The sequence below is a fragment of the Geotrypetes seraphini genome, chromosome 1 (assembly GCF_902459505.1).
Source record: "Geotrypetes seraphini chromosome 1, aGeoSer1.1, whole genome shotgun sequence".
In the NCBI taxonomy this organism is placed as follows: Eukaryota; Metazoa; Chordata; class Amphibia; order Gymnophiona; family Dermophiidae; genus Geotrypetes; species Geotrypetes seraphini.
Genome location: NC_047084.1, coordinates 470,758,738 through 470,785,358, shown reverse-complemented (window position 1 = coordinate 470,785,358; position 26,621 = coordinate 470,758,738). Strand labels below are relative to the sequence as shown.

General features: G+C 42.7%; 1 protein-coding gene across 2 annotated transcripts in view; it reads left to right on the top strand.

The window, feature by feature from the left end:
• GDA (guanine deaminase) overlaps positions 1-26,621 on the top strand; it is a 119,993-nt gene that overhangs the window by 60,801 nt on the left and 32,571 nt on the right. For both annotated transcript variants that reach the window (XM_033954750.1, XM_033954669.1), the window contains exons 5-9: positions 3,479-3,584; positions 5,576-5,603; positions 11,805-11,912; positions 13,881-13,988; positions 23,752-23,849. In XM_033954750.1, coding sequence (XP_033810641.1) covers positions 3,479-3,584; positions 5,576-5,603; positions 11,805-11,912; positions 13,881-13,988; positions 23,752-23,849 — 448 coding nt within the window. The remainder of the gene's footprint in view (positions 1-3,478; positions 3,585-5,575; positions 5,604-11,804; positions 11,913-13,880; positions 13,989-23,751; positions 23,850-26,621) is intronic.

Here is a 26,621-nt window from a genome sequence, read left to right as displayed (position 1 = left end):
TAAGCACCTGAGCCAATCAGAGTCTTAGGCCTCTCCCAAAACATCCTGGGAAGGGAAAGGCCTGCCATTTTGAAGAGGTGGGCCTGCCGACAGGAGGGAGTGAGCATCCCTCCTGCCAATTTTCAATTTAGAGATATGGGGAAGGGAGGGGGGGTTGGAGGGATCATGGGGGAGGTGGCCCCGGAAGCAGGAGGGAGTGGCCATTCCTCCTGCCAATCTTTAAATTTAAAGGTGGGGGGTCCTGGGTTTGTGAGGGGTGCCTTAGAGGACTTGACGAGAGGGGGCAATGGAGGGATAGGGATTTTTTTTTTTTAATGGGCATCGGTGCCTCCCCCCCATACCTCTAAACTGAAGATCGGCAGGAAGGATGAGCTCAGGCACTGACAGGAATATAGGACTGACAACTCAGACCCTGCCAGTTAAGTCTGCATGAGAAACAACACATTTCCCTGCTATGCATTACATGGAGTACTCATTAGAATACTAATGAGCTACTTGTATTGCATTAACATAGGATTCTTAGTGGCTGCTACAGACAATCGTAGTAGCCACAGAAAACCATTATGAGCATCCTTGCAATTAAGACTGGTTAAAACCAGCTTACTTGCAAGAAAACCTGTAGTGCATTGGGGCCAAGGTCTATAAGATCCTTGACAGCAAAAGGTTTTCTTAAAGATTTCTGCAAGGGAAGCCCTTGGGAGTTCAGAGGGGTCTCTTTCCTGGTAAAGGTCTGTCCATTTGGGGAAGAAAGAATTTTGACAGAGTCAGAGAGACTGGCATGCAAGTGGTACCAATGGTGCCTAATGAAGTTGCTGAGTCCACCCTCTGGATGAATGCTTAGGTGGTGGCTTGTGGCTATTTTATGGGAGGCAGAATGACATTCCTTCATATCAGTGCGTGTGAGGCATACATACACACTTGAAATATCTCACCCCTTCAAAAGCAGGCAGATGTAAGGGCAATTTTGAACTAGCTGTTACAAATAGAAGCCATGGTCCCAGTGTCTATAAAGGAGTATGCTTGGTATGGTAACTACCAAGGGAAAACTGCATTGGAGCGGAGGGAAATAGAAGGCTTGGTCAAGGGAAAAGAGAAACGGAACAGGCTAAAATGATTCAGGGAGTGAAGCAGGCAAAGAGCTATTAAATTATCTGCCTCCAAATATAAAAGATCAAATTATGCCTATGCAGAAGGAGGAAAAGTGCATAGGGAGTAGAGAGTGGGGAAAAGAACAAGGAGGAGTAAAGGAGAAAGAAAGGACTAAGGGAAAAGGAAAAAAATTGGAGGAATGGAGTATGGTGGTCTCAAACTCAAACCCTTTGCAGGGCCACATTTTGGATTTGTAGGTACTTGGAGGGCCTCAGAAAAAATAGTTAATGTCTTATTAAAGAAATTACAATTTTGCATGAGGTAAAACTCTTTATAGTTTATAAATCTTTCCCTTTTGGCTATGTCTTAATAATAATATTGTCATTTATAGTTAGAAACATATGATCAAGAAACTGTTTTATTTTACTTTTGTGATTATGATAAACATACCGAGGGCCTCAAAATAGTACCTGGCAGGCCACATTTGGCTCCCGGGCCACGAGTTTGAGACTACTGGTATAGACTGACTGAGGGAAGAGAGAGACCAGTTGGAAAAAAGTGCTATGAATAGCTTGAACGGAGAGAGAGAATATGATGCTGACAAGCTACCAGGGGTTGGAGAGAGTGGCAGAACTGTAACTTTTGATTTGTCCACCTTACCTGCCCCACTCTTGACATTTAGATACAGGCTGGTCATTCACTATTAGATGTATTTTGTTTTTCCTTTTTTTTTTTTTTTTTTTCCTTTGCTAGGTAAGGGGAAATTTTGTTGTGGTTAAGAGTTCAGCACCCCCAATTATTTCCCAAAATCGGCACCTATATCTCTGTGGCATTAATGTACAGGAGGTGAGCCTTTTTCAAATGAAGGAAAACTCCAGAAAGAGAGAGCATAGGATGAAATTAAGAGGTTATAGGCTCAGGAGTTATCTAAGGAAATATATATTTTTTTTACAGAAAGGTTGGTAGATGCGTGGAATAATCTCCCAGTGGAAGTAGTGGAGACAAGGACTGTGTCTGAATACAAGAAAGCGTGGAACAAGCACATGGGGTTTCTCAGGGAGAATAGGAGATAGTGGATGCTGTGGATAGGCAGACTGGATGGGACATGTGGCCTTTATCTGCCATCTTGTTTCTATGTTAAATGTTCACTGCCCTCTGGTGAACATACTGCATAATTATATAACTGATAAACATGTGGAGGGGCATAATTGAAAGGAACGTCTAAGTCTGTTTTCATCCAAGTTGCAAGTCGTCCAAAATAAAAAAGAGCTTAGGACATATTTTCGAAAAATACGTCCAAATTTTTTTTCATTTTGAAAATCGTCTAAGTATACGTCCTGCAGATCTGATCGTCTAAGCCGCTAAATCGTCCATCTTTATACCACATTTTTGTCCAACTTTTCGTCCAATTCAAAAACGCCTAGAACAAACCCTTTTGGACGTGGCACCTAAATAATTGGGTACCTTACAGGGCACTGCTGTGAACTTCACAAAAAGAGTGCCATGTCTTCATCTCACTACAGCTCCCTTATAGGGCATGGTGAGCCCCACAAACTACCTCCAGAATCCCCTAGACCCACTTATCTACCATCCCAATAGCCCTTATGGCTGCAGGAGTCACTTATATGCTAGTAAAAAAGGGTTTTTGGGGTGTATAGGGGAATGCACATGTTTCAATATCAATGCAGTGATTACAGGGGCTTATGGGCATGGGTCTATCTCTCTATGGGTCCCTAACCCACCCCAAGACAGTTTAAGATGCCTTTGTGCAGCAGCACGACTAGGCTTTCCTATGTCAGGCTGCCAGGTGATGATGTTCTGGAGGCACAATTTTCAAGTTGTGATTAATATTTTTATGGGGGGGGTGGGGGTTGGTGATCACTGGGGTAATGTGTGTGAGGTATGTATTATGTGTTTGCAGTGCTTATTTGGTCACTTTAGGTGGGTTTTTGTGACTTAGACCATGTTTTAAATGGTCTAAGTCACAACGTCCAAGTTCCATCTATTCTGTACTGTATAACTTTCGGTTATACATGCAGTACGACTAAGCCTAAGCCGGCCCACATCCCACCCAAATCCCGCCCTCGACACTCCTACTGAAACACCCCGTTTAGCTATGGTCGTTCAGCGGCACTATGAAGGCCTAGGTCGTTTAGAAATATGTCCAAAACCCGGTTTGATTATCGGCACTTGGACGTCTTTCGTTTATGATCGTCCAAGTGCTGACTTAGGCCGGTTTTTGGACGTTTTTCTCTTTCGATTATGAGCCCCATGATGATCAAACAGGTAGAAAAGACAACAGCAAAAGACAGAAGGTTGCTAGGGTGGATAGGTAAAGGGATGGCCAGCAGGAAAAAGGGAGTGTGATTGTGCCTGTTGAATTTTGCAGATAACTACGGACAAAGGGCTTTTGTCGGCAAAGTTTGCATGGATATCAATAATTTTGTTCCAAACTACAAGGAAACCACTGATGAATCTATTGCAGAAACAGAAAGGTAACATACATTATATAAATTCAAATTTTATTTAAACGGGTGGTAAAACTGTAAAGATTAGATCAAATCCTCCTCCAACTAATCAATATATTCCTTTTCACCTGGACATCATCCTCTATAATAAAACCCTAAGTGCGTATGCGCACTTAGGGTTTTCTGATCGCTGTCGCCATGCTGTGTCCCTCTGTGCCGAATTCCATTTTGGAACACGGAGGCAGGGAACACGCTGGCGACTCTCTCCTCCCGCCCTCACTCACCAACTGCTGCTAACGGCACTGCTCCTCTTCAAAGCAGCCTGCTGAGGTTCGCAGCCTGCTATAGCGAACCTTGCAGGCCGCTCTCCACCTTGGTAGCACGTTCCCTCTGACGTACGTGATCGCGATAGAGGGAACGTGCTACCGAGGTGCAGAGCAGCCTGTGTGGTTCGCTACAGCCGGACGGGATTCTCAGCAGGCTGCTTTAAAGAAGAGGATGGCAGACGCTAATGACCAGGAAGCCACATGCTGGACAGGGGGGCAGGTAAGGGGTGCTGTTGGACAGGGGGGATCAGGGAAGAGGGACAGGGGGAGCCGGTAAGGAGTGATGCTGGACAGGGGGAGCAGGGAAGAGGTGCTGCTGGATAGGGGGAGCAGAGAAGAGGTGCTGCTGGACAGGGGGAGCAGGGAAGAGGGACATAGGGAGCAGAGAAGAGGTGCTGCTGGACAGGGGGAACAGGGAAGAGGTGCTACTGGACAAGGGGAGCAGGGTCGCAGCTCCTATTGGTGAGGTCCGACTTTAGTGCAGGAAGAGGCGGTCGGAGCATATAGCGAGTGATTTCCTTCACTAGCCGGCGCTCCGGCTGCTCTCTCCTGCCTCTCCAGCTGTCCTCTCCTGGTCAGCGGTTCGCGGTCTGAAATACCGCAAATGACCAGGACAGCGAACCGCCAACCGTGAATGACCAGGGGAACACTGTAAAGTTAGGTCATAGTTACAAATACATAGAGGGGCATTTTCAATAGGATGTTTAAGTCAGAGTTTGGATGTTTTGAGAAAGATATCCAGAAATTCAGTAGTAAAAATGTCCATTCTCAAAATTGCCACACGTCTTATCTTTTTTTTTTCGAAAATAAGTTTTAACCCTTAGTACGTCTACCTTTTTTTTGACATTCCCAAATATAAAGACGTCCACATGAAAAACGCATAGAAGCAAGTTGTTTGGAAGTGGTACCCAAGTGTCCTACCCCATCAGAACAGCTTGCAATCAGCTGATCGTGGTAGGAGAATCCCAATCGACGTGAAGTCCTGCCAGCTCAGCTGATCAGGGTTCCCTTGCCAGGATCAGCTGAACCACCAGGGAAAACAAAAATTCCTCTCTCCCTCCCTCACTAGGATCAAAATAATATTCGGACAACAAAGGTAGAAAAAAAAGTATTTGTTTTCTGAATTTATTAATTGCAATATGTCAGCCTTGGGAAATGCATATCCTCCCCTCTCCCACCCACACTCCCACCCCCATCCCCAGTCCCCAATACCTTCGGAGCAATGTTGTTACAGAGAGCCCATCTCAATTTTTCTACCTGGAGCCCATTCAGTCCTAGCTACTCTGGATTCCACAAATTAATTATGTGCTGAATGAAAAAAAAAAAAGGTTCACAATGTGCTGTGTATTGGTTTCATGGAGTGCCTTCTTGTTTTAATGTTATTTGAAAGACTAATAACAATTCACTATTCAGCTGTTCCACCCCAGCTCCTGATTCTCCCCCCACCTCCTTTTATCAAGCTGCACTAGAGGATTTTAGCATGGGCCAACGTGGTAGATACTCTGACCCTCATAGAATTCCTATGAGCGTCGAAGCACTTACCTTGCTGGCTCATGCTAAAAACCTCTAATGCAGCTTGATAAAAGGGGAGGAGGGGTTATCCTTTATCCCACTTTATCACCATATTTAGTAAAATCCCCTTAGGCCCCTGCACTAATTTATGAATAATACTGTTTTCCTTTTTTCATACAGATTTGTTAAAACATTTCTAGAGAGAAAAGTAAGTATGGGTTTTTTTTCCAAGTAGTAACAGTGCAATACATATGCATCTGAACATGTAACAAATCAAGAAAAGCACTATGAACTTACAAATATTTGAAAGTAATAGTTTTCCCCCACCCCTTTACTTAATCAATAATATAAATGCAATTATTCTCCCAATAACCCACTCTTATTTAAAATAATACCACATTCCCACACCCCTCCCTCCCATCCTGGATGTGTAAGGAAATCAGACAATAATTAAAGAGAAATGACTACTATATAGAAGCAATAAAAGATGCCAATGGGCCCCACACCAAGTTAAATACATTACTATACCCCAAAATTTCAGCATTCATTTTTTCATATTTATAACTGGAAAAGTAAGTACGGTTAATATTCATTTGTTTATCTGAAAACTACATACTGTAGGTTCCCCAAAAGTTGTTACCAGGAAAATCAAAGGGGAAGAGCAGGGAAAGGATGGGATAACTTGAAGCACCTGACTTAGATGTTTAGAGAGTAATTTTATAACAGGTAGGAAGTCCAAGAAGGTGCCTATTTGGGCACTTTCAGAATAGAGACATATAGCTCATTAATATTCAAACAGACATCCATCTCGCATGTATTGTCTAACCGGAAATATGTTAGGATTTCATGTTCGAAAATAGGTGAGATGGACATCTGTGTGCTGAGAACATCCAGCATGGTCAGCCATTTTGAAAAATGGAGCGCCCAATATATAAATGGCAAAAAATCAGGAACAAAGACATCTGTCTGGCAGAACTCTTAGCAAAATGGCCACACAGCTACTCCTACAGAACAGAAGGGCAGCCTAATGGTTAGTACAATGGTTGTTCAATCAAGGGTACCCGGGTTCAAATCCCACTTTAACTCTTTTCTAATTATGAGCCCTCTGGGAACAGAAAAACACGTGGTTTGTACCTGATTGTACACCACTTCAATAGCCTTCAGACTTACGGGTAGTTTAAATATTTAGGTACAGTATGTATATTTCTGTTTCTGAAGGGCTCACAATAAAAAAAGAGCTAAAGTAGATGTTGAACCCGAGCCCCTTGATTTCAAACCCACTGTACTAACTACTAGGCTTTCTGCTTTTCTAAGAATAACCATAATACCTGATGCTGTCATCCCCTTTCAGTTTAATTTCAGGGGAGAGGGAGGGGACATCAATCACCGGGAGATTAAGGAGGTGTCATGCCTAAATCCATCCAGTAGTCAGTTGCTCAATTGGAGCATCTTTTTGTACCCTGGCCATGACTGAAACAGGTCTAACTTATCCACATTTAAAAAGAAGGATGTCCTGTTTCTTCCCGTTCAGTTATCACTGTTGGCCATCTTGATTTTGGGCCCTTCCTAGTCACACCCAGAACCTGCCCACAACAACCCCCCTTGTTATTTGGATATACTACAGTTTCTTTTCTGCCTTTGCAAAATTGGATTTTGGATGTTTCATGTACATGGATGTCCATTTAGGCATTTTGAGCCATCCATATTCTTGGAAAATAAGCTCCATAAGCACTTATGCTTCTTTATAAAATAGCATATCAAAAAGAAGGGCCAAAAACTACCCCTCTCCTTTTCACTAAAGCGCGATAGTGGTTATTAGCGCAGGGAGCCACGGTAAATGCTCTGCGCAGCTCCCAACATTCATAGGAACTCTAGGAGTGTCGGGAGTTGCGCGGAGCATTCAGCGCGGCTCCCTGTGCTAATAATCACTTTTGTACTTTATTAAAAGGGGGGGTGGGGATAAGTGCACCCAACAATAAATACTCAATAAACTATAAAGGTAAGCACAACAATGGTGACACTGCCTATTAAATGATTCTTTATACTTATTTTTTTTGTATTTAATTAATAAAGACAAAATAATCATTTAAAAACAGGGGTTCCTTTTATCAAGCCGCGCCAGTGGGGTTAGCGTGTGTGACTTTTAATCACGCGCTAACCCCTGCGCTGGGGCCATAAAAACTACCGCCTGCTCAAGGCAAGCGTTAGTGGCTAGCACGGCCAGCGGTTTAACGCACACTATGACGCGCGTTAAACCACTAGTGCGGCTTGATAAAAGGAGCCCCTAGTTTTCAATGATTATTTTGTCTTTATTAATTAAATACAAAAAAATAAGTATAAAGAATCATTTAATAGGTAGTGCCATCCAAGAAAATCTTCAAAAGGTTTTTTTTTAATGCCTCAGCTGCCTTGTTCCTTAAAACGTAAAAGAGCATTCATATCGCCACCTCAGCAAGCAGGTTTCACAACCTCTAATGCACAAAAGCATAATCACTAAAGACATGTGACCTTGAAATACAGTGAACCACTATGAAATTTTTAAGATCTTTCTTGATAAGATAGGCAACTCCAATGTTCTATTTTGCGGATCTTTAATGCACCTAAGGTCTTGCCCAGATAAACGAAAGCACGTGGACACCGTATTGCATAAATCACACAGGAAGTTTGACAATTAGAGAGAGCCTTAAAAATAATCAATTGTTCATTTAATTTTAGAGAAAAAGGAGATGAACTAACATTACACCTCATACGTGGGAAATGTCCTTTAATGTCATTTACTGAAGGGCAGGGTGTTAAAGGTGGGAGGTCAGAAGGGATCAGCTGACCTCTTAAATACAGTATATACCAGTAGTCTCAAACTCAAACCCTTTGCAGGGCCACATTTTGGATTTGTAGGTACTTGGAGGGCCGCAGAAAAAATAGTTAATGTCTTATCAAAGAAATGACAATTTTGCATGAGGTAAAACTCTTTATAGTTTATAAATCTTCCCCTCCCCCTCCGCCAAAGGCCTGCATGTTCCCCCCTTCTTCGCAGTGTGTGTGGGTCTTTACGTTGTCTCTGCAATGGTTATCTGGTCGCTTTGGATATGTTTTTTGACACTTATACCTGCTTTTACATCATCTAACTCACAACATATAAGTTTTGTCCAGGAAGTCTCGTGAAACATTTGATTATCCCTAAAGGATGACTAAGTCTAGGTCAGCCCACATCCTACCCAAATACCGCTCTAACCACTCCTCCAGATACACCCCTTGTAACTCTGGGCGCAGAGTGGCATTCAGAGGCCTAAAAGGTCCCTGGATACGTCCAGAAAGTTGGTTTGATTGGCACTTGGTCGACTTGTCTTTTAGGTCGTCCAAGTGCCGACAGGCGGGTTTTTAGTTGTGTTTAAGTTTCAATTATGAGCTCCATAGTGTCTGTTGATGAATTCCCCCCCCCCTAGGTTTTCTGTATTTCATTAGACAAATTAAGCAGTCTTAAATTGTATACTCTGGAAGTAGGCATAGAATGCTGCTGAAAGAAACACCATTGATCCTCCCTTGCGTTTTGTGCAGGAGTCGGGTGGATTTAGTATCGCAGTGCTGAGTTGAACTCTTGTAAATAAGTGGCCGCATTCTTTTTAGCATTCTTGTGATTGTTTGTAATCTTGAATTAAGTCTCAACAAAGGTATTTTGTTTGCAGTATTAATTATGGTGGGGTTAGTTACCCCCTCCCCCTTTTATGAAGCTTTGTTAGACTTTTTTATTGCTGGCCACGGCAGTATTAGCTCCAACACTCATAGGAATTCTGTGAGCATTGGAGCTAATATCGCCATGGCTGGTGATAAAAAAGCTTAATGTGGCTTCGTAAAAGGGGGTGGGGTTAGTTAATAATAATAATAATAATAATAACAGTTTATATACCGCAGGAACGTAAAGTTCTATGCGATTTACAATGATTAGAAAGATGCTACAAATTGAATGGAACATACATAGTTAGAGATTAGTGGCTAACAGTTTACGAGATCAGATTTAGGGGAGAGATTGTGATGGGAGCAATTGTACAGATTCGTTACCTAGGTAATTCAAGAACAGGTATGTTTTTAGGTGTTTCCTAAATTCGCCATAGTTATTTGCGTGTATAATTAGTTTTTCCAGGTCTTTGCCCCATAAGGCTGCTTGATACGATAGAAGTTGTTGATGGTGTCTCTTAAATTTACAACCTCTAGCCAATGGGGAAACGAACTTCTGGTGTGTACTTCTCTTATGTCTCTTGGTTGAGATGGAGAAGAGGTCAGTTATATATTTAGGGGCTAGACCGGATAGTACCTTGAAGCAGAAACATCCCAGCTTGTACTTCGCACGTGCCTCCATTGGCAGCCAGTCCAGGAGTCGGTAGGAAGGGGTTATGTGATCGGACTTCTTCAACCCAAAGATCAACCTGACTGCTGCATTTTGTACCAGTTGTAGTCTCTGCATGTTCTTCTGGGAGATTGCCATCATCTCGTGTTCGAATTGATGAATTACAAATCTTAAAAGAAATCAGTTTTGTGCTAGTCAGGTAAGGTGGGGTTACAAATGATTGTACTTGTATTTATATGTCTGAACTTGAAATAGATTTGTGCTATGAAAGGCCAGATGACCTGTTAAAACACATTTATTTATGATGTACCCCTCCTAGTTTTGAATGATTATTTTATCCTTATGAATTAAATACAAAAAATATATACGTATAAATAATAATTTAGTGCATAGATAATAATAATAATAATTTTATTCTTATATATCGCCATACCGAAAAAGTTCTAGGCGGTTCACAACAAGGTGACCTAATACATGGGATACAGATAAAATACAAATTTGAATAATATTGTGCTTACCCTTTATTTTTTACTATATCATTATAAAATTGCTTCACGAAAGCTACAGCAATTGTAAATAAATGCACCTGTGTACATTTATACCAATATTGGAATCATTGTGAATGTACAAGTCAACCACTTGCAGATATGTACTGGTATATTTTATAAACTATCCGCCCGATATTCAACGCTATTTAACCAGCCAGGAACAGCTCCTGGTCAGTTAAATAGTGTTTGGCCAGCTAAGCATTAATATTCAGCAGAAGATAGCTAGGTATCTCCACTGAATATTAGTGTTTAGCAGCTAAAACGTAGCCAGCTATATTGCACGATATCCACCGATTTTAAACTCTGACCGGCCAAGTGTAGTGGCTAAATCAGGCCACCCAAATAGCTGGTCTGTCTTTGGCCTCTATAATTTAACCAGCTAGCGCTTAAATGGCCTAACAAATCTGATCGCTTAGTTTAACTAAATGTCCTGTTTTGTAACTCCTTTATCTTTCATCTCTGTCATGTATGTAACATCGCTGTAAATATACATTCTCTTCATCTGTTAACCGCATTGAACTTCCATGGCATTACAAGAATAAAATTATTATTATTATTATTATTATTAAAATCAACTTAGCTGGTTAAGGTTTAAGCCAGCCTAAACTAGGCCAGATATTCAAATCTTGGCCTAAATGATTACGCCCAAGGTAGGCAACTACTGGCGTATAAGTCAATCCATGCCCAAACTCCAACCTGAATCCACCCCTAACCATGCACCTTGGTGTAGAGACCTACCTCAAAGGTAGATTTTACCTTTTATCAAGCTGTGCTAGAGATTTTTAGCACAGGCCGGCACAGTAAATACTCAGATACTCATAAAATCCCTACGAGTATTGGAGCATTTACCTTGCTGGCCTGTGCTAAAAGCCTCTAGCACAGGTTGATAAAAGGGCGAGTATAAGTTAGGCACTGATCTAGGCGCCTAACTACACTTTTCCCTCCGTATTCGCGGTTTCAACAATCGCGGTTTTGATTATTCACGGTTTTTAGCTTGCTGGCTCCTCCCCCCCCATTACATCAGCTTGCGAAGAGAAATCGCTGATTCCAAGCGTTTACGGAGAAAAATCGCCGATTCCCAGCACTTTCTTCACCGTGTTTTGCCTCTCCTTCAGGAACAGTCCAGGTCTCCCACCATGTTATTCACGGTTTCACCATATTCACGGTGGTTTTTAATAGAAAACAGCGAATAACATGTGAAAAAGTTATTCGCGGTTTTTCTGTATTTGTGGTTCTGTTAATCCCCTATCACAGCGAATACGAAGGGAGAAGTGTATAGGCGTCTTTTATAGAATCAGGGTATTTCTGCTCAGTTAAATCATTTTGAATATTAGGCCCCTTAGAAATCATTTTCAGGACATTTTAAGACTCTATTTTCAAAAATTTTGACAAGGAAACTGAACAAAAGAAGCCCTACTGAAAAAAAATTTAGACTCTGGTTTGATGCCCTGGGAATCCAAGGGTAGAAGGATTGTTTGTTCTTTTACTACTTCTTAATGACTCACGTGTGTCTCTTAAGTATTGCAGGGTAAAGCCCATTATAACACCTCGCTTTGCAGTCTCCTGTTCAGAGAAGTTGCTACAGGAACTTGGTGAATTAGCCATAATCCATGGCACCCATATACAGGTAATAACCAACACTCATCATCTAATACAGCGGTCTCAAACTCAAACCCTATGCAGGGACCACATTTTGGATTTGTAGGTACTTGGAGGGCTGCAGAAAAAATAATGTCTTATTAAAGAAATGACAATTTTGCATGAGGTAAAACTCTTTATAGTTTATAAATCTTTCCTTTAACTGTTAAAGGAAAGATTTATAAACTATAAAGAGTTTTACCCCTGAAGAAGAATTTTAAAACGTGAATTCATGTTGAGAGGGGCAAAACAATCTGCAAAAGATAACACGTGTCTAAGAATAAGTTTGTATATATGATATACAGCGATTCGATATGAAAATGAAGATAATGGAATCAAAGCACAGTGAGAAAAATTGAAAAATAGATCAATGAAGATAAAGGCTGGGATATACAGGAGTTATATACCCCGTCAGCCATCTGGAGATCAGAAAAAAGTCACTAATACTCACATTTTGACTAGTGATGCCTAAGACCATTTAGGCAGCCCTTAGCGTGATTCTATATAGTTCACATAACTTTTATAGTGTCACATAGATTTTTTAGGTAAAATAGATACAAGGGCAAATCAAAAATTAAAGGCAATTGTTAAATTACACAATAACGAAAACAGAACTAGCGAAATGCAACATATATACTCATGCATTGCCTGTTGGATAGTTGTCCATGCAGTGTAGCACTCGGCCTTTAGCCGTGTGGCAGCCACAAGGTCATAAACATGGACGCTCCATTGCAAGATTGCATCATTGAATAACCACATGCAATAGTGTGCTTTCTTTGGTCAGAGAGAATGAAACCTGTGAAAATTCACTATCAGATATTGATCAGTATGGACATAGCAACATGAATCAATAAAAGGTTTATGACTAGGTAAAAAGGTTTAAAGCGAGAAAAGAAGGTGTAACTGATGAAGGTTTTTCTGGTTGCCCATCAACATTGCGCACACAAGATCACATTGACAGGGCAGATGCCCTGATTAGAGAAGACCAACGGATAATGGAGACTCAATTGGCTGCAAATATGAATATCAGCTATGCCTTAATGCATGATGACTTGGGATACAGGAAAAGTCTGCGTACTATAGGTTCCCAAACAGCTTACTGATCAGCACAAGCAACAGAGTATGGAGATTGCAACTCAGTTCCTGAAACGTACAAAGAAGATCTGAATAGTGTGGAGAGAATTGTCACCAGCAACGGAGACATGGATGCCTCTCTGCGACCCGGAGAGCAAAAAACAAAGCATGATGAAATAAAGGAAGCAGTGGTCACCTGGTTTTGGCAGCAGCTGAAAAACTTCTTCTCTGCAAGAATGCAGAAGCTAGTTGAACAAATGCGTCGTCTTGCATGGGGGCTATGTGGAAAAGTGATATGCTCACTTGCTCACAGTTAAATTTATGTTAAGTTGCTCACAGTTAAATTTATTTTGCCTTTACTTTTTGATTTACCCTAGTAGAACTGGGGCCAAAATGCATGGAAGTATATTTTAAAATTCCAATTAATTTACTATATTTTAGCCAAGATTCTACCATAATTGTGATCTGTTTTCTAAACTTATACGGAATGCATGTTAAGTTCATCTCAAGGAGAAATAAATGAGGGTTGGGCTCTGTAATGCCAGGAAATTTAGACAGACTGAAATGATGATACAACCAAATCAGAGAAACAAGGCAAGAAGGGACAGACCACTGGAAAGAAAGAAATGGGCAGGGATTGCCAGTGAAGACAAAAGTACAGTATATAAATTTTAAAAATAAATAAATATAGAGAAGAGAAAGAAGAGAAAAGATTGGAAAACAAATATGCCTGCAAAGACATTTTGTTGTTCACTGTTCACTCTTCTGAGCTAGTCGATAATAAGCTATTAAGATATAACTACTGTCAAATTTGCTTTTGTGTATTGAATTTTACTCAATTAGGAACAAAAAAAATCAGACTAATGTGTCTCCTTCCTTACAGAGCCATATAAGTGAAGCTGATGGAGAAATTAACCTTGTGAAAACATTATTCCCCAACTATAAAAATTATACGGATGTGTATGATAAAAACAAGCTTTTGACAGATAAGGTAATGCCATGCGGTAGGATTTGTTTATCAGTGCCTATTTATTTTACACGATAACATAACATAGTAAATGACAGTCTGCCCAATAGGTGCACGCATTATAAATTAATAATTAAATTGTTTTTTCTCTTTGATATTACTGGGCCGTAGACTGTAGAAGTCTGCCTAGTACTGTTCTAAGGTTCCAACTACCGGAGTTGCCTTCAAAGCTCACTCCAGCCTGTCTAAACTGCGCCAAATTACTGGAGTCCTCCAGCCCATCCCAACTGAATAGCCATATATGGGACACAGTCTATGCACATCTGCCCAGTTCTGGCCCTAGTTCTTCAATTTATACCCTATGTTTTCTACTACTACTGCTATTAATTATTTCTATAGCGCTACCAGATGCAGGCAGCGGATTAGAGATCCGCTGTGTTCATCCCACGCATTTTTTAATTCTGTCACCATTTTGTTCTCTACCACCTCTCTTGTGAGGGCATTCCAGGCATCCACCACCCTCTCCGTGAAAAAGAATTTCCTAACATTACTTTTAAGTCTACCACCCTGCAACCTCAATTTATGCCCTCTAGTTTTATCATTTTACCTTCTCTGGAAAAGATTTGGTTCCATATTAATACATTTAAGTATTTAAAAGTCTGTATCATATCTCCCCTGTCCTTCCTGTCCGCTTTCCAGTCTCTTCTTTTACGTCTTTTGGCTCAAACCCTACACCATTTTCATTGCCTTTCTCTGGACCACTTCATGTCTTCTTATATCCTTTGCATATCCAGTCTCCAAAATTGAACACAATACTCCAAATAGGGCCTCACCAATGACCTGTATAGAGGCATCAACACCTCCTTTGTTCTACTGGTCATGCCTCTCTCTGTACAGCCCAGCATCCTTCTGGCTAGAGCCACTGCCTTGTCACACTGTTTCTTCACCTTCATATCCTCAGACACTATCACCAAGGTCCCTCTCCCCATCTGTGCATTTCAGTCCCTCACCTTACGGTACACACGGCTCCCTCTGATTTCTACACCCCAAATGCATCACTCTATACTTCTTTGCATTTCATTTTAGTTGCAGACATTAGACCATTCTTCTAAGTTTTGCAGATCCTTTTTCATATTTTCCATTCCCTCCGGAGTGTCCACTCTGTTATAAATCTTGGTATCATCTGCAAAAACACAAACCTTACCATTCTAAACCTTTGGCAATGTCGCTCACAAATATATTGAGCAGAATCGACTCCAGCACCATTCCTTGAGGCACTCAACGCTCACCTTTCCTTCCTCTGAGTAAATTCCATTAACCACCACCCTCTGGCTTCTGTCTGTCAACCAGTTTCTAATACAGTTTACCACTTTGGATCCTAACTTCAGCCCAGCAAGTATAATAATTGAGTCAATTTTCAAGAATAATGAAAGCATGGATGATTTTTCAGTGCAATAGGTGAGACATTCTAGACAGGTGGTTTATTTCCCTGTAGCCGCGTACTGCAGAAGGAATCCACTCTGGATTTTTCACTCTGCCTCTGCTGTACTTCACTGGGTTCTCTGGCTCCACCTATAGTTCTTTCCTTTTGCGTGCATGCCTGCAGGAGTGTTTGTTCTGCTCTCTCCATTTTATTATTTTATTTGGTAGAATTTTGTCCCTTTTTGGGGAATTCTGGTGCATGGAGTGATTTCAAAGTTCTGCCTGCTTGAGAATACCCAGGCTTCGGTCTGTAGCTGATAGCCTACATAGTTGGGTACCTGTTAGCCAGCCTGCATAGTTTTCTCTGGAGCTCAGGGCCGTCCCTGATGTGGTCTCACCTACTGTTAAGCAGTGGTTGAGCGCAGGCTGTTGGATGCCCTTAGGAGACTCGGCAGTGTCTCGCAAGATGCTGGCTGCATCTTCTCGCCTCATGCCTGTTCCAGTGCGCATCCGTTGGTCTGCAGGGGTGGAGGTAAAGACAGACATAGGAGTCTAGCAACCTGAAGATCAGCTTTGCAGAAGCATTCCCAACATTGTAGCAGTGAATTTTCTCATCCAGCTACTGTGAGAGAGATGAGGTAGGCTGCAACAAAGATCTTCTGTCAGGGCACAGTGAGTACACAGACTGACAGCTTATGAGATGAATCGGGGGAACTTGGAAAAGTGGTGTTTTGAGTGTTTCTGAATATTCCCCTGTGTTCCCCCTCTTGAAAAATCCAAAAATCACCATATTTTGAGTTCGAGAAGTATGAGAAATATCACGATTTTGGTGCAAATTTTTTGATGGCAGTCATCTTGGATTTTTAACTATCTTTTTTTCTAAAGCTCCCTGCTTCTTCAAAACTGTAAATTTTGCCTAGAAACTTGCTGGGATGGAGTCCTTGGGCTCTCCTCATGTGGATTCTTGCCAGGATTGCACAAATTTAGCACTTTTAGATCATCTTTACACCATGTGCCATATGGTGCATCCAGGGAGGGGACAGCACCGTCCAGCTTAGCCTCTACCTAAATGCTCAGCTAGCCCGGTGGGGCGGTCTTCATTGCGTTTGGGGTTCAGCATAGCTGGCAATTCCATTCGCCAGGTTGAAGACCCTCCGCAGCCTAAGAAATGCAAATTTAAATAATCTAAGGGTGACTCTACGCCCCAGGAGCTGGACACTTTTTCTAAATTTATGAAATTTTTGTGGTCTGAGTTTCAGAACAGGTGTTCTCCTACTGAGCAGTCCCAAGCTGCCTCTGAAGTGTCTCTTAGTGGCATTGTGCTTTTGGGCACATCCTCGCTTCAGCTTGCTGCTGCTTTCGCACTGCCTGACCCTGATCTGGGGGACCCTGATCTAGATGTTTCACTTACTGATCGTTTGTTTGCAGATACAGCACTTCCTGGAGTGGGATCTGCGGATCTCTCTGGTGTCTTGAATCCTGGGGATGATCCTACTGTCCTGCGCTTATTTAAGTTTGCAGCTCTGCCAGATCTTATTTCTGAGTCTTTGCAGGAATTGAGCTTAGTCACTCAGCCAGCTCCGCCCACTTCTTTCTCCTGACTTTGTGGTGTGTGCTCACATTTTGCTACTTTTCCATGGCACCCTGATATGAGCGTTCTGATCTTAGAGCAGTCTGACTCTCCGGAGGGTGCTCTGAAAATTGCTAGAGCTATGTCACGCTTGTATCCCCTGGAACAGGAGTGTCAGCAGCTTTTGAGTCAACTCAGAGTGGATTTTTTTGGTGGCGCAGGTGACTAAGCACACCTCTCTCTCCAGTGAGGGTAGTGTAGTGTTAAAGGATATGCAGGACCGACATGTGGATGTGGTCCTCAGGAAACTCTTTGATGCAGCTGCTTTAGGCATCAACGCTGCTTTGGCGATGTCTTGTCACACGCAACTGTCTCTCTCGACTGTGTACACTGGAGAGTGAGGCAGTGGATCCCCCTCTTCACCTTCTTTTGGCTGGGACAGATTATATGGCTGATGCATTGTATGATCTTATGCGAGTTTTGGCAAAGGTGTCGGAATACTGCATTTCTGCCCACGGAATGCTCTGGATCAGACAGTGGGCTGGTGATTCCAATTCCAAGGCTATTTTGGCTAGACTGCCTTTTAAGGGGCAGTTATTGTTTGGCAAAGGTCTGGATGATTTCATGGATTCTGTGATGGACCGTCACCCTAAGACTCTGCCTGATAACAGACCCAGACTCTCCAGAGTTTCTGGTTGTTCTAATTTTTGTAGCTCATGCTGAACCCAACCGTATGCAAGTGGCACATCTCAGAGATTTTCACAGGGCTCCCAACGATGGTATACTGGCTAAAGACATTCTCAGCCTTCCACCTCCCATTCTACGCCCTCTGCCAAAAAGGCACAATGATGCCATGCAAAGGGATATCACTCTTCAGATAGGGGGCTGGCTCTCAGCTTTTCTTCCTGCCTGGATGCGCATTATGTCCGACCAGTGGGTCTTGGACATTATTCAGTTGGGCTATAAGCTGGAATTTGCCTGACCTCTGACAGATTGGTTTATGGACTCACCTACAGGTCACCTGAAAAAACGCCTAAGGTTCAGTGCTTGTTGGATCTGCGTGAGTGGGTCCTGTACCTGGAGGTGTTCCAAGCAATTGTGGAGCACTGGGGGTGGCCTCGCTTTGACCTCATGACAATAGTAAGAAACAAGAAAGCGAATCGCTTCTTCATTCGAAGATTTGAGTCCAGAAGTGAGGGGCTCGATGCTCTGGTGCAGCCGTGGCCTCAGGAAATTCTCCTGTATGTCTTTCTTCCTTGGCCAATGATCGGCCGGGTAATTCAATGGATCATGGCCCATCCAAGCCATGTCATTCTGGTGGCTCCAGTTTGGCCTTGCAGACCATGGTACGCAGATCTGATGCATCTGCACAGGGGTTTTAGCCTTCGACAATGGCATTGCTAGACGTCTTATTTTTTTAAATTTGTTTTTGAAAATGGCCCAGCTAAAGGTTTTGTTCAGCTAGGCCTCTAATTTTTTTTGCCATTATTGAAAAAAAAAAAAAAAATCCAAATTAAAAATGTCCAAAACATGCAATTTTGCATGTAGGAGGGGCCAGCATTTTTAATGGACTGCCCACACAGGCATGCCAGCTGAGCAGTGGGACACCCTAGGAGGCACTGCTGTGAACTTCACATTAGGGGTACCAGGTACACATCTCACCATAACCCCTGTACAATATATGGTGAGCCCTCCAAAACTCCCCCCAAAACCTATTGTACTCACCTATCACCCCAGTAGCCCTTATGTCTGCAGGTGTCACCTATATGGCAGTACAGTGGGGTTTTGGTGGTCTCACACTTTCTACCACAAGGGTACTAGTTAGGGTGGCATATGGGCCTGGGTCAACTTCTCTGCAGTTCATTGCACTGTACACCAGGCTACTCCAGAGACCTGCTTGTAGCTATAATATGACTGGCCATAACATCTACAGCTGTCATACATGCTGATATATACTGTTTCTTTCACATTTTTGGAAGGTAGGAGGGTTCAATGACTACTGGGGGAGTGGTGGGGGAAACAACAGGTAAAGGGAGCTTGCTGGGAAGAGACTAAAGGGCATGGAGACACAGGGGGACTGGGTGGCGCGAGGGCGAAAACTGAGGGTATCATAGGGGCTACACAAGGTGAGGGGGATCGAACAGAGGCAGGGGCCCAGGAGGGGGCAAGAAAACCCAGAGGAAAAGCGGGGAAGTGGGGTGGCGGAAATGTGGGGAAGCTGAAAGCAACGAGGGTAAAGGCTGAGGGCAAAGCAGAAGTACAGGGAACAGGAGAGGCGGCCCAGGTGAATGCAGAGGTGGAGAAAAAACAACGGGACCTGCGGTGCTTATACGCAAATGCAAGAAGCCTCATGGCCAAGATGGGTGAACTAGAGGTCGTGGCCAAGGGGGAAGACCTAGATATAATTGGAATTACAGAAACATGGTGGACAGAGCAGAATCAATGGGATGTGGCGCTACCGGGGTACAAGCTCTACAGGAGAGACAGGACCCACAAGAAAGGGGGAGGCATAGCACTATATATAAAAGACTCTATCTACTCGGTCGGGATGGATATGGCAACGAAGGCAGAAGGGCTGGAATCGCTATGGGTCAAATTGCCGGGAAACAAGGGTGCAGACATAAAACTGGGGCTGTATTATCGCCCACCTGGTGCGCCGGAAGGAGTCGGACACGACTTGGAAGCTGAACTGAGACAGGAGTGCAGGACTGGAAGTGTAACAGTGATGGGGGACTTCAACTACCCGGGGATAGACTGGAGTACGGGTCACTCCAACTGCACTAGGGAAACAGGATTTGTAGAAGCTGTGAGGGACTGCTTTATGGAGCAACTGATCAGGGAACCGACGCGGGGGAGTGCTACTCTTGACCTCATCCTGAACGGATTAGGAGGGCCTGCAAGAGGGGTAGAAGTGGGAGGACCACTAGGCAACAGTGACCACAATGCGATCAGATTCACTTTAGAAAGGGGGACACCCATAGTAAGGAGGACCGCAACAACTGCGCTCAACTTCAAGAAGGGGAACTATGTTGCTATGAGGGAAATGGTGGGGAGGAAGCTCAGAAACATCTTTAGGATGGAGACTGTGGAAAGCGCCTGGACCCTATTCAGGGACACCCTACAGGAAGCACAAAAAATGTACGTCCCCAGTTTCAGGAAAGGCTGCAAGAACAAGCGGTCAAAGGACCCGATTTGGATCTCAGCAGAAGTAAAGAGGGCAATAAACGACAAAAAAGTATCCTTCCGGAGATGGAAAAAGGATCCAACGGAGGAAAATCACCAGGCGCACAGGAAATGCCAAAAAGAATGCCACCGAGAGGTTAGAAAAGCAAAAGGGAAATACGAAGAGGGGCTGGCCAGGGAGGCGAAAAACTTCAAGGCATTCTTCAGTTACGTAAAGGGGAAACGACCAGCGAGAGAGGAGGTGGGGCCGCTGGACGATGGGGATAGGAGGGGAGTGATTAAAGAGGATAAAGAGGTAGCTGAGAGGCTGAACACGTTCTTCTCGTCGGTTTTCACGAGAGAAGACACATCTAATATACCGGACTCAGAGGAGCTCATGAGTGGGGAACAGGCTGAGAAATTGGAGCACATAGAGGTAAGTAAGGAGGATGTCCTCAAACAGATAGACAGGTTAAAATGCGGCAAATCACCGGGTCCGGACGGGATCCACCCGAGGGTTCTGAAGGAGCTAAGACAAGAAATAGCGGGCACAATCCAGCATGTTTGTAACCTATCCTTGAGAACTGGAGAGGTACCAGAGGACTGGAAATTGGCGAATGTCACACCTATCTTCAAAAAGGGATCGAGGGGTGACCCCGGGAACTACAGGCCGGTGAGCCTGACTTCAATTATAGGGAAGATGGTGGAAGCTATAATAAAGGACGGCATTTGCGAGCACATTGAGAGAAATGGCCTACTGAGAACAAGCCAGCACGGATTCTGTAAGGGAAGGTCATGCTTAACGAACCTTCTGTACTTCTTTGAGGGAATAAGCAGTCGGGTGGACAATGGGGAACCCATCGACATCATTTACCTCGATTTTCAAAAGGCTTTCGACAAGGTGCCACATGAAAGGCTGCTTAGGAAGCTGTGGAACCACGGGGTGGGAGGGGATGTGCACCGATGGATAGAGCACTGGTTGTCGGGTAGACTGCAGAGGGTCGGAGTAAAGGGCCAATATTCTGACTGGCGGGGAGTCACGAGCGGTGTGCCGCAGGGATCGGTGCTGGGGCCGTTACTCTTCAACATATTTATCAATGACCTGGAAAAGGAGGCAAAGTGCGAGGTTATAAAATTTGCAGACGATACCAAACTGTGCGGCAGAGTTAGCTCCAGGGAGGAGTGTGAGGACCTGCAAAGGGACCTAGACAAGCTGGAAGACTGGGCGAACAAATGGCAAATGCGCTTTAACGTGGAAAAATGCAAGGTCATGCATATAGGGAAAAAAAACCCGTTGTTCAACTACAAATTGGGGGGGGCATTGTTGGGAGAAAGCAGTCTTGAGAGAGACTTGGGAGTGCTGGTGGATGCATCACTGAAGCCATCTGCACAGTGCGCAGCGGCCTCAAAAAAAGCAAACAGGATGCTGGGCATCATAAAAAGGGGCATAACAACCAGGACGAGGGAAGTCATCTTGCCACTGTATCGAGCGATGGTGCGTCCGCATCTGGAATATTGCGTTCAATATTGGTCGCCGTACCTCAAGAAGGACATGGCGGTACTCGAGAGAGTCCAAAGGAGAGCAACGAAACTGGTAAGAGGGCTGGAACACTGCCCATATGCCGAGAGGTTGGATAGGCTGGGGCTCTTCTCTCTGGAAAAAAGGAGGCTCAGGGGTGATATGATAGAGACCTTCAAGATCATGAGGGGCATAGAGAGGGTGGATAGGGACAGATTCTTCAGGCTGAAGGGGACAACAGGTACGAGGGGGCATTCGGAGAAACTGAAGGGAGATAGGTTCAAAACGAATGCAAGGAAGTTTTTTTTCACCCAAAGGGTAGTGGACACTTGGAATGCGCTACCGGAGGACGTGATTGGGCAGAGTACGATACAAGGATTCAAACAGAGACTGGACGGATTCCTGAGGGATAAAGGGATCGTGGGATACTGAGAAAGCTAACCAGAAAATAAGTATAGAAACCCGACCAGGTCGTGCATGTGCAAGACCGGAGGGCTAGGACTTTGATGGGAAGATAGGACTCAATAGGAAACCAAGGTGGCATGGGGGCCCCTTCTGGTGATTTGGACAGGTCGTGACCTGTTTGGGCCGCCGCGGGAGCGGACTGCTGGGCAGGATGGACCTATGGTCTGACCCGGCGGAGGCACTGCTTATGTTCTTATGTTCTTATATTTTTATCCTTTCAGTGGTCATTTGGTCAGTTTGGGGACCTTTTTGGCCCTTATTTAAAAACAGGTCTAACCCAAAAAGTCCAAATTGTTCACTAGACGTTTTGTAAAATGTTTGATTATAAAATGTCCAAGTGTTAAGCCCACCCTAATCCCACCCAAAACACGCATCTAACATGCCCCCTTAAAATTTAGATGCACTGGAGACAAAACGACCAGAAAGACATCTAGAAAGTCAGTTTTGAAAATTCCCACTTGGACATTTTGACTATTATTACGTTCAAGGTGCGAGTTTTTCTGCTGTCTTGTAGATGTCTATCTTTTTTGAAAATGAGCCCCATGGATACTATTTTCTCATTTTTTAATTAATGGCAGTGTGCCATTTTGGCCATTAGCAGAAGGCTATTAAAAACTGTTAGCATGGGAGCACTTACCCTTCTGCCCTAAAAAAATAAAATATTTTGCAACATGTGGTTTGCACACAAAGATCCAAAAATTATTGCAGGACACCCGAGTACCTCCCTCAGTAAGCCATTTTAAGCTGTGGTAAACACATGCTAGCATTTATCACAGCTTAGTAAACGGACCCCTTAATGACAGAACAAAATATCGAGAAATGAAAAAAAGCCTCAGAAGAGCTAATTGTGAACGATAGAAAAGTGATGGCAGATAAAGACCATCTGACCCAACTAGTCTGACCATTATTCCTGCCTATGACAGTGTCACAGAATGTTCAAAACTAAGGATATTCTGTACTTATCCCAGGCTTTTCTGAATTCTCTTACTGTGCTTCTTCCTGTACCACCTTAGGAAGAGGCATGTGCTTCTGCTGCTCTCTCAATGATTAAATTTTCTTTTTACCACTCCTGAGACTACCCCATTTAATTCTATAACTTTCTTGCCACTGAAAAGTGTTCACTTTTTGTGCATGAATGATACGTGTAAGTTATTTGAATGTCTTTATCCTATTCCTCTCTCTCCTGTAAATCCCACCCCCACCCCTTTTCCCCAGGGCTTATAATGCAGGCTTTGAATTATTTTAGAAGCTCTTCTTTGACTTACCTGTACTTTGAAACAATATAGATTTCACAAATAGTTATACAAAGGTGTTATTACTGTAAAAGAGCCAATTAGCAAAAGGAACTTCCCCACCACAACACTTGAATACTGGCTTTCATGGCCTTCCTGACATACCCTCCTGATTTTCCAAAGCCACCATCTAGCCTTAGGGACTCTGAAAACCCTGCACTTCTTAAAACCAAACAAAAGCCTCTGGGTCTAGGCCCACAAGCAGGCAAAATCCTCCAAGCCCCTTCTAACAGACAAGAGCATCTAGGTCTACCCATCCCTGTCCCCTTATACTAGAGTACCTGGCAGTGACATGGCAAAGAAAAATATAAATGTCAACAGTAATTTGAGTCTTATTAAGTGCTATGTACCCTACAGACAGTGATGGCCCATGGCTGCTATCTCAGTGATGAAGAGCTGGCTATCTTCAGAGAGCGTGGAGCTGCAATTTCTCACTGCCCCAATTCGAATATTTCGTGAGTAGAGTTTACTTATTTTTTTTGTAAAATGTATAATGGGTTGCTATCCTATTGTATTCTTCTTCTCATCCCTTTATGCTGATTGTTTCTAATCTTTTTAAATAATATTACAAAGAATCTGATATTAACTTCTAGATCTATGAGCTATTGTCTGTATTGTTGCTCAATGGGTGAATTTTCTCTACTTCTGTGGAGCATTTGAAAAAACTGTACAGTAGATTTTAGTTAGATACTGTACATGAAGTTGATTTTGAATGGACTACACAGAGATCCAATCCAATCCTTAAGTTTATATACAGAGTCATCCCCAAAAATTGGGGCTCGATTCGGTTTACATTATATTATAAAAGGACAATAATAGAACATAGAAGAAATCAAATCTATTTGCTCATCATAATAAGAACATAAGAACACAAGCAATGCCTCCGCTGGGTCAGACCTGAGGTCCATTGTGCCCAGCAGTCTGCTCATGCGGCGGCCCAACAGGTCCAGGACCTGTGAAGTAATCCTCTATCTATACCCCTCTATCCTCTTTTCCAGCAGGAAATTGTCCAATCCTTTCTTAAACCCCAGTACCGTACTCTGCCCCATTATGTCCTCTGAAAGCGCATTCCAGGTGTCCACCATATGTTGGGTAAAGAAAAATTTGCTAGCATTCATTTTGAATCTGTCCCCTTTCAACTTTTCCGAATGCCCTCTTGTTCTTTTATTTTTCGAAAGTTTGAAGAATCTGTCCCTCTATACTCTCTCTATGCCGTTCATGATCTTGTAAGTCTCTATCATATCCCCTCTAAGTCTCCTCTTCTCCAGGGAAAAGAGATCCAGCTTCTCCAATCTCTCAGCGTATGAAAGGTTTTCCATATCTTTTATCAGACGTGTTGCTCTCCTCTGAGCCCTCTCGAGTAACGCCATATCCTTCTTAAGGTACTGCAACCAATATTGGACGCAGTACTCCAGATGCGGGCGCACCATCGCCCGATATAGCGGCAGGATAACTTCTTTCGTTCTGGTTGTAACACCCTTCTTGATTATACCTAGCATTCTATTCGCTCTCTTAGCGGCCGCTGCGCACTGTGCCGTCGGCTTCATTGTCATGCCCACCATTACCCCCAAGTCCCTTTCTTGGGTACTCTCATTCAATAATATCCCTCCGATTGTACAGCTGTACCTCGAGTTTCTGCTTCCCACATGTAATACTTTACATTTCTCAACGTTGAACTTCATCTGCCATCTCATCGCCCATTCCCCTAGTTTGTTCAAATCCCTTTGCAATTTTTCGCAGTCCTCTTTAGTCTTTGTACAGAAAGCAAATTTAACCAAAGCATATTAATCATTAAACAATAAATCCTTACTTAACAAAAGTTAAGTAAAATTACAAGAAGAATTATTATGGTGAAATTAGCTCAAGTCCTCTTTAGATCAAAAGATCTAATTTTATAAGGAAAAGCATTCCAAATAGTCACAAAAATATATTTAAAGGATCAAGAGATATATCCCATGGTTTTAACACCCTTGACAAGAGGGGAAAAAAATGTGCAAACATTTGGGACAGTCTTGAAGTTGCAGGTCACAAAGAATTCAGAGAAACAGTTATCAGTGGTATAAAGATCCCATGTATTATTTAAAAAATTATACTGGTGCATTTGAATTTAATTCTGAAATGAACTGGCAACCAATGGAGCGCTTTCAATAAAGGAGAAACATGCTCAAATTTAACCATATGGTCCAACATTGCTAATCTAAATGTACATTTCTGATAGAACAGAGAAAACTTTCACCAGTTTACATTCTATACATTTTAACTGTAGGTTTATGATGTGAAATATTGAGCTTTTATTCCAGTTCCAATAGATAAGATCTAGCAATAGATGTATAGTTAGTACCCGTCTTGAACCCACTTTGCCAAGGATATGGCAGGATATAAGTACTGAACATAGGTGATAATTTAAGTGTCAAATATTTTTCAGATATCTTTTAAATGCGCTATGGAGGAACTTCATGAAGTGTCCTTATTCTTTGACTTTTGGGAAAAATCAAACAGGTGATCTTTAGCTTTATTAAAATATTTGTATACTGCCACCACTAGCATCTTGCCATTATCTCTTCCAGACCTTAGAAGACTCTACCTAAAAAGAGTGCATCATCCATTCTCAAAGGAATGACCAACCAAACTTCATTGTCCTATATGTGGCATTCCTACTGAAATCTACATATAACCTTACCCATTAGCTGCAAAACAATATTGAATAGATTAGAAGTGATAAGCAGGCTGAACCCTGGGGAACCCCAACTATACTATCTTTCCAAGAGGAGCAAACTTTTTGCATCTCCACTCTGAATTGTCTATTATGCAGAAATGAGGAAATCCACTTGAGCATATCTCAACTTAAGTACCAAATCAAAAGCTGTAAAAAGGTCTTAACAACACCAGTACCACTTCTACTTCCCTATCCAAAGAATTTACTATAGAGGCTGCTGCAGCAACTAGTATTGGTTCTGTACTATTTCATCTTCTACAATCTGATTACCTTCCGTAATGATCTTAAAAAAAATCAGAAATTTGAGAACAAATAATTTCATCAAGCAACTTTAATTTAACTTAATTTAATTCTTATATACCGCTAATAACCGTGAGGTTTCTAAGCGGTTTACAAAAATGATGCATTAAAGATACAATAAATAAAAACTAAATAAATAAGATAGGTACTTGGAAATTCCCTAACTGTCCCAAAGGCTCACAATCTAACTAAAGTACCTGAAGAAACAGTA